Source organism: Macaca thibetana, chromosome 2, assembly GCF_024542745.1.
Source record: "Macaca thibetana thibetana isolate TM-01 chromosome 2, ASM2454274v1, whole genome shotgun sequence".
Classification (NCBI taxonomy): Eukaryota; Metazoa; Chordata; class Mammalia; order Primates; family Cercopithecidae; genus Macaca; species Macaca thibetana.
In genome coordinates this window covers 3718052-3730698 of record NC_065579.1, presented here as the reverse complement: position 1 = coordinate 3730698, position 12647 = coordinate 3718052, and the positions used below count along the sequence as shown (strand labels likewise).

General features: G+C 50.1%; 2 protein-coding genes across 12 annotated transcripts in view; both read right to left on the bottom strand.

Moving 5' to 3' along the window:
• The window catches only part of TMEM44 (transmembrane protein 44), a 47327-nt gene extending 45827 nt beyond the window's left edge, over positions 1–1500 (bottom strand). For 8 of the 9 annotated variants that reach the window (XR_007723275.1, XR_007723276.1, XR_007723277.1 and 5 more), the window contains exon 1: positions 1178–1333. Coding sequence is in view for 5 of the 9 variants with exons in the window: in XM_050779185.1 (XP_050635142.1) it covers positions 1178–1314 (137 nt within the window). In the remaining 4 variants the exon portion in view is untranslated. Of the gene's footprint in view, positions 1–1177 lie in introns of all 9 variants that reach the window. The other variant, XM_050779182.1, reaches the window with a different exon arrangement.
• Positions 1501–5154: 3654 nt separating this feature from the next.
• LSG1 (large 60S subunit nuclear export GTPase 1) overlaps positions 5155–12647 on the bottom strand; it is a 32342-nt gene continuing 24849 nt past the window's right edge. For 2 of the 3 annotated variants that reach the window (XM_050779160.1, XM_050779161.1), the window contains exons 13-14: positions 10174–10347; positions 5155–6601 (exon numbers count right to left, since the gene is read on the bottom strand). In XM_050779160.1, the coding sequence (XP_050635117.1) occupies positions 6422–6601; positions 10174–10347 (354 nt within the window). In that variant the 3' untranslated portion in view covers positions 5155–6421. The remainder of the gene's footprint in view (positions 6602–10173; positions 10348–12647) is intronic. The other variant, XM_050779162.1, reaches the window with a different exon arrangement.

The window sequence follows — 12647 nt, the reverse complement described above, 5'->3', positions numbered from 1 at the left end:
AAGTGCCTAACAGTGCTGGTCTGAGGACGGCTGTGAGGAACAAATGGCTAATGCGTGTCCAGTGCCTTGTTAGTTTCCAGCCTCTGATCTGGACAGTTTAATCTCTTTTACCAGCCTGCCCCTTTTCACTGGGATCTGGGGTTTTGGTTCTTTCTTTTCGCTCAGACAAGTTATTTAACCTCTCAGAACCTCAGGGCTCACTACTGAAAGTGGGGGTAACAGTGCCTACCTCCTGGTGCTGATATTCTGAGGCAGGCATTGAAAGAGTTAATGAATGCAACACTGGGCCCACAGTAAATATACTAGGCGTCTTTTTATTTGTATTCCAGTCACTGGGTAGTGGGGTTGCAGAGTCTCTGCAATACGACCAAATGCCTTAGGAGAATATCCACTGAGCGCCTACGGGGAGACAGTTCTAACTTCTCCCAGGGGTGCTGGTCTCCCAGGGGTGCTGGTCCTTTCTCCCCTGCCAGGGAATGCTTGAGCGGCACCATCCTGGGCACTGCTAGTGGATTTCCATGCCTAGGACAGAGCGGCTGAGGACCTGGAGATTCACTCTTAGAACTTAGGCTACGGTGGGCATCTGGATAAACCAGTCCAGGTGCTGGACAGACCAGGGCAAAGACAGGCCAGCTGGATCATCATTACGCCCGTTCCCGCCTAGAAGGACTTTGGGTAAACTGAGGCCAGAAACATCAAGGGACTTGCCAAGGTCCCTTAAGAGTTGGTGATCTAGCTGGAGCAATACAAATGATGTTTAATGAGCATTTACTAAGTGCTTTAACGGTACCGATTCATTGAATCCTCCCCCATCCTATGAGGTATTATCCATCACCAGTCATAGGAGGCCCAGAGAGGTTCTGGAGCTTGCCCAGGTCACACCGCGAGTCAATGGGGGAAGGGGTGACAACAGCATTCATGCTCGCGGTGTCCTGGGGCCCCATCCGCTGCACCACCCAGCCTCCTCCCTTTGGCTTTCAGCCCAGCTTCCCTGTGCGTGGGATCTGGAAAGAAGTATCCCACTTCAGTCTACACAGCAATGCTCCATTGGATCCTATCACTCAGCCATCTCCTTCATCCCCCTTTCCACCCCCTCGTCTAGGTTTCCGAGATGGAGTAGCAGGGGCGTGGCGCCCGTTTCCCCTCCCGACAGCCCCCAGACCCCCGGCCCCATTACAGCACGTGGGCGGCGATCCAGCAGGAGGAGGCGCAGATCCACAGGCCGAAGGAGATGCAGACGCGGTGGCGGGCGAAGCAGCGGTCCAGGTAGTCCCAGTCCCAGAGCGCGGGCGCGGGGCTGGGCGCCTCCCCCATGGCGCGGCTGGGCGCTCTCCGCGGGGCCGGTGACCTGGGCGCAGCCTCCCTCGCCGCGGGCAGCCCCGAGCGCCGCCTTCTCTGGGTTCCTTTCCGCCGCGGCGGCTCCGGCTGAGCGCACCGACCGCGGGCAGAGAAAAGCGCGCTCCCGGGCGCGGGCGGCGGCGGCGAAGGCGCCGGAGAAAAGTTTCCGGGACCGCGCGCTCCCCACCCCTTGCGCTATTGTCGGGGGTCGGCGGGGCGGAGGCCGCCCCCCAGCGGCGGGAGCTGGGAGCTTCCCGGGCACAAAGACGGCGGCCCCCGCCCCCCGGCCCGCGGCGGCGCCCGCTCCCCGCCGACCTCTTCGCGGTCACCCACCTCCAACATCCTGGCCGGAGCGGGGCGGGCGGCTGGGCTCGTGGAGGGCCGAGTCCCTGCCGGTCGCTGTAAGGCACGGCGTCCCTTCCTGCATATTCCGCACATTTCCTGAGCCATCAGCAATTAGTTGCGCTGCTGAAGCCCATGGGTGCTGGGATCCCAAGGTGAAGGGGGCCTGGTCCTGATCCCGGACAGGGCGCAGTAAAAAGGGGGGGCGGGGTGCAAGGCCAGGAAGGAGGAAACAAACGTGCTGGAGAACAAATACCCCCACATCTGCGTCTCACTCTCCTTTCTGAAGCTGTCAGTGGCACCCTCCGCCCCCAGGCAGTCGCCCAAGCCCGGCTTCTGGTGTCATCCTAACCCACAGCCCTGGCAGCCAAGGAGCTTGTTTTCTCTGGAACCGGCCGCCGCCTGTCCAGCCACACGCCTCACAGTTCAAGCACACAGGGCTGTTTTTCTTGAGAGCAAACTATCATTGTAATTTTTAAATCTCCTCATTGATCTTAGTAACTTTGTTTAAAGCAAGACATGACTTGAAAAAAATATTTCTACAGAAGGTGCAGATTTGAGAAAAAATCATTTTTTAAATTAAAAAAAAAAACTACAAAACTGCAGCTTTATTGAGATATTATTTATATGCCATAAACATAATCTTTTTTTTTTTTTTTTTTTTTGAGACAGAGTCTCACTGTGTTGCCCAGGCTGGAGTGCAATGGCCGGTCTTGGCTCATTGCAACCTTCACCTCCCAGGTTCAAGCAATTCTCCTGCCTCAACCTCCCAAGTAGCTGGGACTACAGGCACGTGCCACCACACCTGACTACTTTTTGTGTTTTTAGTAGAGATGGGGTTTTATCATGTTGGCCAAGCCGGTCTTGAACTCCTGACCTCATGATCCACCCGCCTCAGCCTCTTAAAGTGATTACAGGCGTGAGTCACTATGTCCAGCCAACATAGTCCTTTTAAAATGTACAATTCTGGCCAGGCATGGTGGCTCACACCTGTAGTCCCTGCACTTTGGGAGGCTGAGGTGGGCGGATCACTTGAGGTCAGGAGTTTAAGACTGGCCTGGCCAACATGGTGAAACCTCATCTCTACTAAAAATAAAAAAGTTAGCCGGGCATGGTGGCGCGTGCCTGTAATTCCAGCTACTACAGGAGAATCGCTTGAACCCGGGAGGTGGAGATTGCTGTGAGCTGAGATGGCGCCACTGCACTCCAGCCTGGGTGACAGAGCAAGACTCCATCTCAAAACAAAACAAAAAATAAAACGTACAATTCAGCAGTTTTTAGTGTATGCATAGCGTTGTGCAACCAACATCATTATCTACTTTTAGAACATTTTCATCACTCCCACCTGAAAATAAACCCTGCCCACCGGCAGTTACTCTCCACTCCCCTCAACACTCCCAGCCCAGGAATCGCAAATCTACCTTCTGTCTCTATGGATTTGCCCATTTTGGATATTCCACATCAGTGCAATCATTCACTATGTGACCTTTCTGTGACTTTCACTTTGCATGTTTTCAAGGTTCCTTCATGTTGCTGCATGTATCAGTACTTCATTCCTGCTTATGGCTCATAATACATTGTATGAGTATTTTTATACCACATGTCGTTTATCCATTCATCAGTTGGACATCTGGGTTGCTTTGACCTTTGGGCTATTATGAATAATGCTGCTCTGAACATTTGTATACAGTTTTTGTGTGGACATGGGTTTCATGTTCTCTTGGGTATATACCTAGGAGTGTCCTTGCTGGGGTCTATGGTAACTGTGTTTAACGTTTTGAGGAATTGCCAGACTATTTTCCAAAGTGGCTACACTATTTTAGTGGTACATTGTGTTTTCAAAGTTAAGATTTGGCCTGGTAAGGAGGCTCATGCCTGTAATCCTAGTACTCTGGGAGGCCAAAGTGGGAGGATCAGTGGAGCCCAGGAGTTGGAGACCAGCCTAGACAACATAGGGACCCCTTTGTTTTTGAGACCCTAGTCTCTCAAAACAAAACAAAGTTGTAACCACTCAGGAGAAATTAAACCTAATCACTAATTTGATGATATTAGAATAGTGCAAAAGTAATTGTGGTTTTGGCTATCAAAAGTACTTTGGTGCAGGCCAGAAGCAGTGGCTGACGCCTGTAATCCCAGCACTTTGGGAGGCTGAGGCGGGTGGATCACCTGAGGTCAGGAGTTCCAGACCAGCCTGGGCAACATGGTGAAACCCTGTCTCTACTAAAAATACAAAAATCTGCCAGGTGTGGTGCCAGGCACCTATAATCCCAGCTACTTGGGAGGCAGAGGCAAGAGAATCTCTTGCACCTAGGAGGCAGAAGTTGCAGTGAGCCGAGATCACGTCACTGCACTCCAGCCTGGGCAACAGAGCAAGACTCTGTCTCAAAAAAACAAAAAACAAAAAACAAATAAAAGTACTTTGGTGCAAAAGTAATTGCGGTTTTGGCCATTAAAAGTAAGCTACTTTTTTTTGGCCATTAAAAAGTAGAGACAGGGTTTCATCATGTTGGCCAGGTTGGTCTTGAACTCCTGACCGCAAGTGATCCACCCACCTCGGCCTCCCAAAGTGCTAGGATTACAGGTGTAAGCCACCATGCCTGGCCAGATATGCTGATTTTTAAACAAGCCATAAAAATATGACATGCACTACAGTAGGGGCATGTTTAAAGTACATTGACGACACCCCGCATTGTGGGCGGGCATGTGTGGGGGAAGGTTTTCAATAAATAACGCTGGAGAATGTTTGCTTTTGGCAACAAGGCCATGGCCGCAGCTCTGCAGAGGCCCTTGGAAGCGGCAAGAGATGGTATAGGGAGAAAGGCAAATAGCAGAGGCAGGGCAGCACCCACAGCAGGGAGGTGAGACGGTCAGCGTTCAGTCGCGAGGGAGTCGGGACTTCATCCTGCAGCGAACACTGTGGACGGTATCTTCTAACCACCTCCCTCCGGGTCATCAGAACCCTGCCCAGTTCTCCCTGTACTTTCCACAGGGCTCTGCACGTGGTCGGCCCTCAGGAAATGAATCAGTTCCTTAACCAGGCTCCTCAGAGGTCCAGCAGCTTCCCAGGAGCTAAAGATAATGTTTTTGGCCATGGTTCAGAGTTAGCCAAAAAGAAAAACTAACAAGAGGACCAGAGCACTTGTCCTCCTGGACGCTAGGCAGTGATGTGACTGCTCAAAGGCATTTCCTGTTGGCAGAGGTGGCAGGACCTCAGGCACCGTCCTTCTGAAGGAAGGGCTGCAGCGGCCTGGGCGGCCCTACGGGAGTGGGCAGCCAATGGTGACCGTAAATCCCAGCCACCTGGGGGAGACAGGCCAGCAGCTCAACAGCTTTCTCTTCCGGGAGGGCACGTTGCTTGAATCTGGGAGAGGGAGGTTCTAGTGAGACGAGATCACACAACTGCACTCCAGCCTGGGCGACAGAGTGAGACTCCGTCTCAGAAAAAAAGAAAAACAGAAATACCAGAGACGGTAATTTATAAAGAAAAGATGTTTAATTGGCTCGCTGTCCTATAGATTGTATAGGAAGCACAGCAGCTTTTACTTCTAGGGAGACCTCAGGAAACTCACAATCATGTTAGAAGGCGAAGGAGAAGCAGGCACATCTTATATGGCCAGAGCAGGAGGGAGACAGAGGGGAGGTGCCACACACTTCAAAGCAATCAGATGTGACGAAGACTCAGTATCACGGAGAACAGCACCGAGGGGGTGGTGCTAAACCATTTGTGAGGACTCTGCCCCAAAATCCAATCACCTCCCACCAGGCCCCACCTCCCACCAGGGGGGCTTACGTTTCCACATGAGACTTGGGGAAGACACAGATCCAAACCCTATCAAGAGTGCTTTCGTGCTTTTGATTATATTTTGTAACTATGTTATTTACATTCCATACAATTCACCAATGTAAAGTGTGTAATTCAATGGTCTTAAGCATATTCACAGAGTTGTGTGACCACTGCTACAATCAATTTTAGGACATTTTTATCACTGCAAAAGGAAGGCCTCAATCTTCCCATTCCTCCCATCCCTAAGCAACCGCGAGTCTACTTTCTCTATATGGAGATTTGCTTATTCTGGACATTTTAAATAAGTGGAATAGCCAGAGAAGATGGGGGCTAGGTAGTAAATACCGCAGCTGCCCTGTCACCCGGTGAGTACATTCTACATGTTCCTCAGTGGAAGTGAGCCCCCGCTGCGCACTAACTGAACCCAAGTCCCTTGTTTAGAGTTGGAGGAACCCAACTAGGACACTCACAATGGGGAGTTTCTGTTTCACCTTTGTCCCAAATGTGTCTCATGAACCATCCCTTGCAATTCTTTTTCTTGTGATATAGTCTCACTCTGTCACCCAGGCTGGAGTGCAGCGGCGCGATCTCCGTGCACTGCAAACTCTGCCTCCCAGGTTCAAGCGATTCTCCTGCCTCAGCCTCCCGAGTAGATGGGACTACAGGTGCCTGCCACCACGCCCGGCTAATTGTTTTGTATTTGTAGTACAGATGGGGTTTCACCGTGTTGGTGCATGAGCCACTGCGCCTGGCCAGGAGGAGGTTTCTAGGGCTCCCAGATGATTCCTTGTCATCAGAGCTGGTGTTTCCAGGAGGCCCTTGGTCTTGACACGGAGACTGCTGGGTGCAGCTGTGCCCGCAAGAGCAGGGCCCGTTCTACAGTGCCAGTGTCTTGCGACAGTTCCACAGGCAACAGGCAGCTTCTGCCCTTTTCCATCTGCACAATGCAGCCCAACCTCACAGATCCAGGTGCTTGTAGAGTCTGCGACTTTTTTCTTTTTTATTTCTGTTGCCATGTTTTTTCCAGGGCTTCCCCGCCCCATTCTCAGAGCTCACAGTGGCTGCAGTCACTACACCACTCCCAGGCTTGTAACCCATCACAGCCTGGACTCCTTTGGTCAAAGCCCTCACATTCTCCTAGGAAATAAGAGAAAACATTATCTGAGATGTCAGCAGGCTGTCCTTTAAGGGATATGCACAGTACTGTCAGTGGATCACTTCAAGATAAAAAGGAGTCAGTCACTCAGTAAATTCCTCCCCCCCTCCCTTTCACTGGTCCTCTTTCTCCCACCAGCATTCTGTCTTCATTTCATCTCTTCTCCCTCCTTATTCCCTCATCAACTTTGTTTAGTCTCATACTTTCAAATGCCATCTACAACTAGACTCAATACCAGCTGTTTTCTGGAAATTTGTCTTAATATAAAAACTAAACCTGCTTCAACCACATTAGAAATGGACTCTAAACAAGTTTTAAGTTTACTTAGTAAACAAAAATTAGTACACTATGATTTGCAAGTTACTTATAATAGTAAAATATTACTCTAGAGGCTACGGTTGAGACATATGAATTATATTGAAATTATGACAAGTTTTCAGCCTTCTTGTACACAGCCTTTAGAAACCTATAAACATTTAAAATTTCAAATTAAATGTTCTGTATGACAGCTGTAGGCCCAAGAAGAAACCTGTCATCTTTTTGCATATTGGTAAATTTTCTTCCAAATACTGGTACATACCAACTAGGAAATAATTCAAACTAGGAGCTACAAACATCTAAGTTTTGCCCCAGCTTTGCAATTTAAAGCAAGTGCCCTTGGGTAACTCAGTCTCTCCAGCGCCAGTGTCCTCAGGGAACAATATTTGCTTGGCCTGCATCACAGGCTCATCGTGTGAGGCAGCAGAAATATCTGCTTGGCCTGCATCACAGGCCCATCGCGTGAGGCAGCAGAAATATCTGCTTGGCCTGCATCACAGGCCCATCGCGTGAGGCAGCAGAAATATCTGCTTGGCCTGCATCACAGGCCCATCGCGTGAGGCAGCAGAAATATCTGCTTGGCCTGCATCACAGGCCCATCGCGTGAGGCAGCAGAAATATCTGCTTGGCCTGCATCACAGGCCCATCGCGTGAGGCAGCAGAAATATCTGCTTGGCCTGCATCACAGGCCCATCGCGTGAGGCAGCAGAAATATCTGCTTGGCCTGCATCACAGGCCCATCGCGTGAGGCAGCAGAAATATCTGCTTGGCCTGCATCACAGGCCCATCGCGTGAGGCAGCAGAAATATCTGCTTGGCCTGCATCACAGGCCCATCGCGTGAGGCAGCAGAAATATCTGCTTGGCCTGCATCACAGGCCCATCGCGTGAGGCAGCAGAAATATCTGCTTGGCCTGCATCACAGGCCCATCGCGTGAGGCAGCAGAAATATCTGCTTGGCCTGCATCACAGGCCCATCGCGTGAGGCAGCAGAAATATCTGCTTGGCCTGCATCACAGGCCCATCGCGTGAGGCAGCAGAAATATCTGCTTGGCCTGCATCACAGGCCCATCGCGTGAGGCAGCAGAAATATCTGCTTGGCCTGCATCACAGGCCCATCGCGTGAGGCAGCAGAAATATCTGCTTGGCCTGCATCACAGGCCCATCGCGTGAGGCAGCAGAAATATCTGCTTGGCCTGCATCACAGGCCCATCGCGTGAGGCAGCAGAAATATCTGCTTGGCCTGCATCACAGGCCCAGGCAGCAGAAATATCTGCTTGGCCTGCATCACAGGCCCATCGCGTGAGGCAGCAGAAATATCTGCTTGGCCTGCATCACAGGCCCATCGCGTGAGGCAGCAGAAATATCTGCTTGGCCTGCATCACAGGCCCATCGCGTGAGGCAGCAGAAATATCTGCTTGGCCTGCATCACAGGCCCATCGCGTGAGGCAGCAGAAATATCTGCTTGGCCTGCATCACAGGCCCATCGCGTGAGGCAGCAGAAATATCTGCTTGGCCTGCATCACAGGCCCATCGCGTGAGGCAGCAGAAATATCTGCTTGGCCTGCATCACAGGCCCATCGCGTGAGGCAGCAGAAATATCTGCTTGGCCTGCATCACAGGCCCATCGCGTGAGGCAGCAGAAATATCTGCTTGGCCTGCATCACAGGCCCATCGCGTGAGGCAGCAGAAATATCTGCTTGGCCTGCATCACAGGCCCATCGCGTGAGGCAGCAGAAATATCTGCTTGGCCTGCATCACAGGCCCATCGCGTGAGGCAGCAGAAATATCTGCTTGGCCTGCATCACAGGCCCATCGCGTGAGGCAGCAGAAATATCTGCTTGGCCTGCATCACAGGCCCATCGCGTGAGGCAGCAGAAATATCTGCTTGGCCTGCATCACAGGCCCATCGCGTGAGGCAGCAGAAATATCTGCTTGGCCTGCATCACAGGCCCATCGCGTGAGGCAGCAGAAATATCTGCTTGGCCTGCATCACAGGCTCATCGCGTGAGGCAGCAGAAATATCTGCTTGGCCTGCATCACAGGCTCATCGTGTGAGGCAGCAGATAAAACATGGGATGAATACAAAAACATTCTCTGGGTACAGCTGATCACCCCCTCCTAACCCCTGTCCTGTTTTCGCTATAGTAGTCACTTAAAAACTTTTAAACTACATTGGGTACAACTATATGATTTACCTCTTTTGCATGTAGATTTGACCTTTAAAATACTGCCTACAAATTGTAGCTGTGACATAAGCAACTAAAGTTATCAATATTTTAAAGTGCAGAAGACATTTTTGAAATCTGTTTCTTTAGCACTTTCTATCACCAAGTGTGTTGGCTCAGAGAAAAGACAACTGACTAAATGGGTGCAAAGATTTGTAAATCAATCTAAGGGACTGGTATCCAGAATATATAAAGAACTCTTACAACTTCATAACAGACATTTCTCTACAGAAAATATACATGTGCCAATGAGCACAGAAAAAGATGCTCAGCACCACCAGTCATTAGGGAAATACCAAATCAAAACTACAATGCAATACGCTTCCCAGGTATTAGGATGGCTACAATAGAAAAAGACTGGCAATAATAGACGTTGACAAGGATGAGGAGAAAATGAGAAACCTCACACATCACGGGTGTAACGTAAAACAGCACAGCCACTTTCGGAGAGTCTGGCAACACCTCCAATGTTAAACACGCAGTTACAGTCTGACCCAGCAAGCCCACGCCTAGGTATATACTCAGGAGAAATGAAATCCACGTCTCCACAAAAACTGGTGCACAAGTGTTCACTACACCATTATTCACAGTAGCCAAAAAGTGGAAACAACCCAAACGTCCATCAGATGATAAACAGACACAACGTGGCGCAGCTATACACTACAACGCCATTCGGTAATAAAAAGGAATGGAACACTGACGCATGCACAACATGGATGGATCTCTAAGACACCATGCTAAGTGGAAGAAGCCTGTCACAAAGAGCACACCATGATTCCAGTCACATGAAACGTCTAGAACGGGTGAATCTATACATAAAGATTGATTATTGGTTGGCAGGGGCTGGGGGAAAAGGGGAACAGGGAGTAACTGCTAATAAATAAGGTTTCTTCTGGGGGTTATTAAACCCTTTTTGGGGTTATTAAAATGTGTTTATGGCATGTGATACTCAATAAAGCTGTTATAAAGAGTGTTGGATCAGAAGTTTAAGAAAAGTTTTAAAACTTACTTGATGGAAAAAAGTTTTGTCAACGATATTTTCAATCTGCTTTACTTTTTTATTTCTGCCTGGCTGCATTTTTATTTCATCACCATTCGTTTTGTTCTCTGGGAGTCGCTGGTGTTGATGCTGAAAAGTTACAGGATCTCTTCCAGGAGGAGGATGGCAGTACAGCAGCTTACCCTGCAAAGACAGCATGAATGACGACAGTGCATCCTAAGAGCCATCTGTGGCCTCAGAGGAGACATCCCCACCCAGTCACACTCCGATGGAGCTCTCCGCCTTCTGGTTACGTTAGCTGAGTTGAGCTTTGGTCTACTGCAGCTGAAGAGTCCTTTTTCCAACACATGAATGGTCAAAGTGTTCCAAAGACCTAACTCTTCCCATGGTGCCCCAGACTAGGATGAAATTTCTTTCTTCTTTTCTCGTTTGCATTCCCACTTAAGTATTCTTCAGCATACTGACATGGTTATACTTACGGTGAATATTTTCCAAAACAAAACTCAAGACACAACTGGGCAGTTACGACTCACGGTAATGTTGGGGTAGACTGTTAGAGTCAGGAGAGTTCGCGGTAATACCGGGTAGATTGTTAGAGTCAGGAGAGTTCGCGGTAATACCGGGTAGACTGTTAGAGTCAGGAGAGTTCGCGGTAATGCCGGGTAGACTGTTACAGTCAGGAGAGTTCGCGGTAATGCCGGGTAGACTGTTACAGTCAGGAGAGTTCGCGGTAATGCCGGGTAGACTGTTAGAGTCAGGAGAGTTCGCGGTAATGCCGGGTAGACTGTTAGAGTCAGGAGAGTTCGCGGTAATGCCGGGTAGACTGTTAGAGTCAGGAGAGTTCGCGGTAATGCCGGGTAGACTGTTAGAGTCAGGAGAGTTCGCGGTAATGCCGGGTAGACTGTTAGAGTCAGGAGAGTTCGCGGTAATACCGGGTAGACTGTTAGAGTCAGGAGAGTTCGCGGTAATGCCGGGTAGACTGTTAGAGTCAGGAGAGTTCGCGGTAATGCCGGGTAGACTGTTAGAGTCAGGAGAGTTCGTGGTAATGCCGGGTAGACTGTTAGAGTCAGGAGAGTTCGCGGTAATGCCGGGTAGACTGTTACAGTCAGGAGAGTTCGCGGTAATGCCGGGTAGACTGTTAGAGTCAGGAGAGTTCGTGGTAATGCCGGGTAGATTGTTAGAGTCAGGAGAGTTCGCGGTAATACCGGGTAGACTGTTACAGTCAGGAGAGTTCGCGGTAATGCCGGGTAGACTATTACAGTCAGGAGAGTTCGCGGTAATGCCGGGCAGACTGTTACAGTCAGGAGAGTTCGCGGTAATGCCGGGCAGACTGTTACAGTCAGGAGAGTTCGCGGTAATGCCGGGCAGACTGTTAGAGTCAGGAGAGTTCGCGGTAATGCCGGGCAGACTGTTAGAGTCAGGAGAGTTCGCGGTAATGCCGGGCAGACTGTTAGAGTCAGGAGAGTTCGCGGTAATGCCGGGCAGACTGTTAGAGTCAGGAGAGTTCGCGGTAATGCCGGGCAGACTGTTAGAGTCAGGAGAGTTCGCGGTAATGCCGGGCAGACTGTTAGAGTCAGGAGAGTTCGCGGTAATGCCGGGCAGACTGTTAGAGTCAGGAGAGTTCGCGGTAATGCCGGGTAGACTGTTAGAGTCAGGAGAGTTCGCGGTAATGCCGGGCAGACTGTTAGAGTCAGGAGAGTTCGCGGTAATGCCGGGTAGACTGTTAGAGTCAGGAGAGTTCGCGGTAATGCCGGGTAGACTGTTAGAGTCAGGAGAGTTCGCGGTAATGCCGGGTAGACTGTTACAGTCAGGAGAGTTCGCGGTAATGCCGGGTAGACTATTACAGTCAGGAGAGTTCGCGGTAATGCCGGGTAGACTGTTAAGAGTCAGGAGAGTTCGCGGTAATGCCGGGTAGACTGTTACAGTCAGGAGAGTTCGCGGTAATGCCGGGTAGACTATTACAGTCAGGAGAGTTCGCGGTAATGCCGGGTAGACTGTTAAGAGTCAGGAGAGTTCGTGGTAATGCCGGGTAGACTGTTAGAGTCAGGAGAGTTCGCGGTAATGCCGGGTAGACTATTACAGTCAGGAGAGTTCGTGGTAATACCGGGTAGACTATTACAGTCAGGAGAGTTCCTCGACTCCTGTAGGTGGGGTTGCTCACTGGGGGCAAGTCTGCCTCTTTCCATCATAAATGATCTGAAGCCTGTGACAATTTTTACCTCATCTTTACATCCTCCATAGTAAGTGGTAAATGAATACATGACTTATCCATACCAATAGTATGAACTGCTTTCCTCCTGAACTAAAGGCAAAGCCCATATGGTTGCCACTATGCTCCAAGAGCTCCACTGATGTGGTCTTGAGAAGGGGAGGAAATAAAGCCAAACCCTCACAACTGGTTATTAACAGGGCCCTGTAATGCTTATTTGTGGAAAGAAACTTGACAACAATTATCGGGGGCTCATTATGTGCCAGGCATTGAG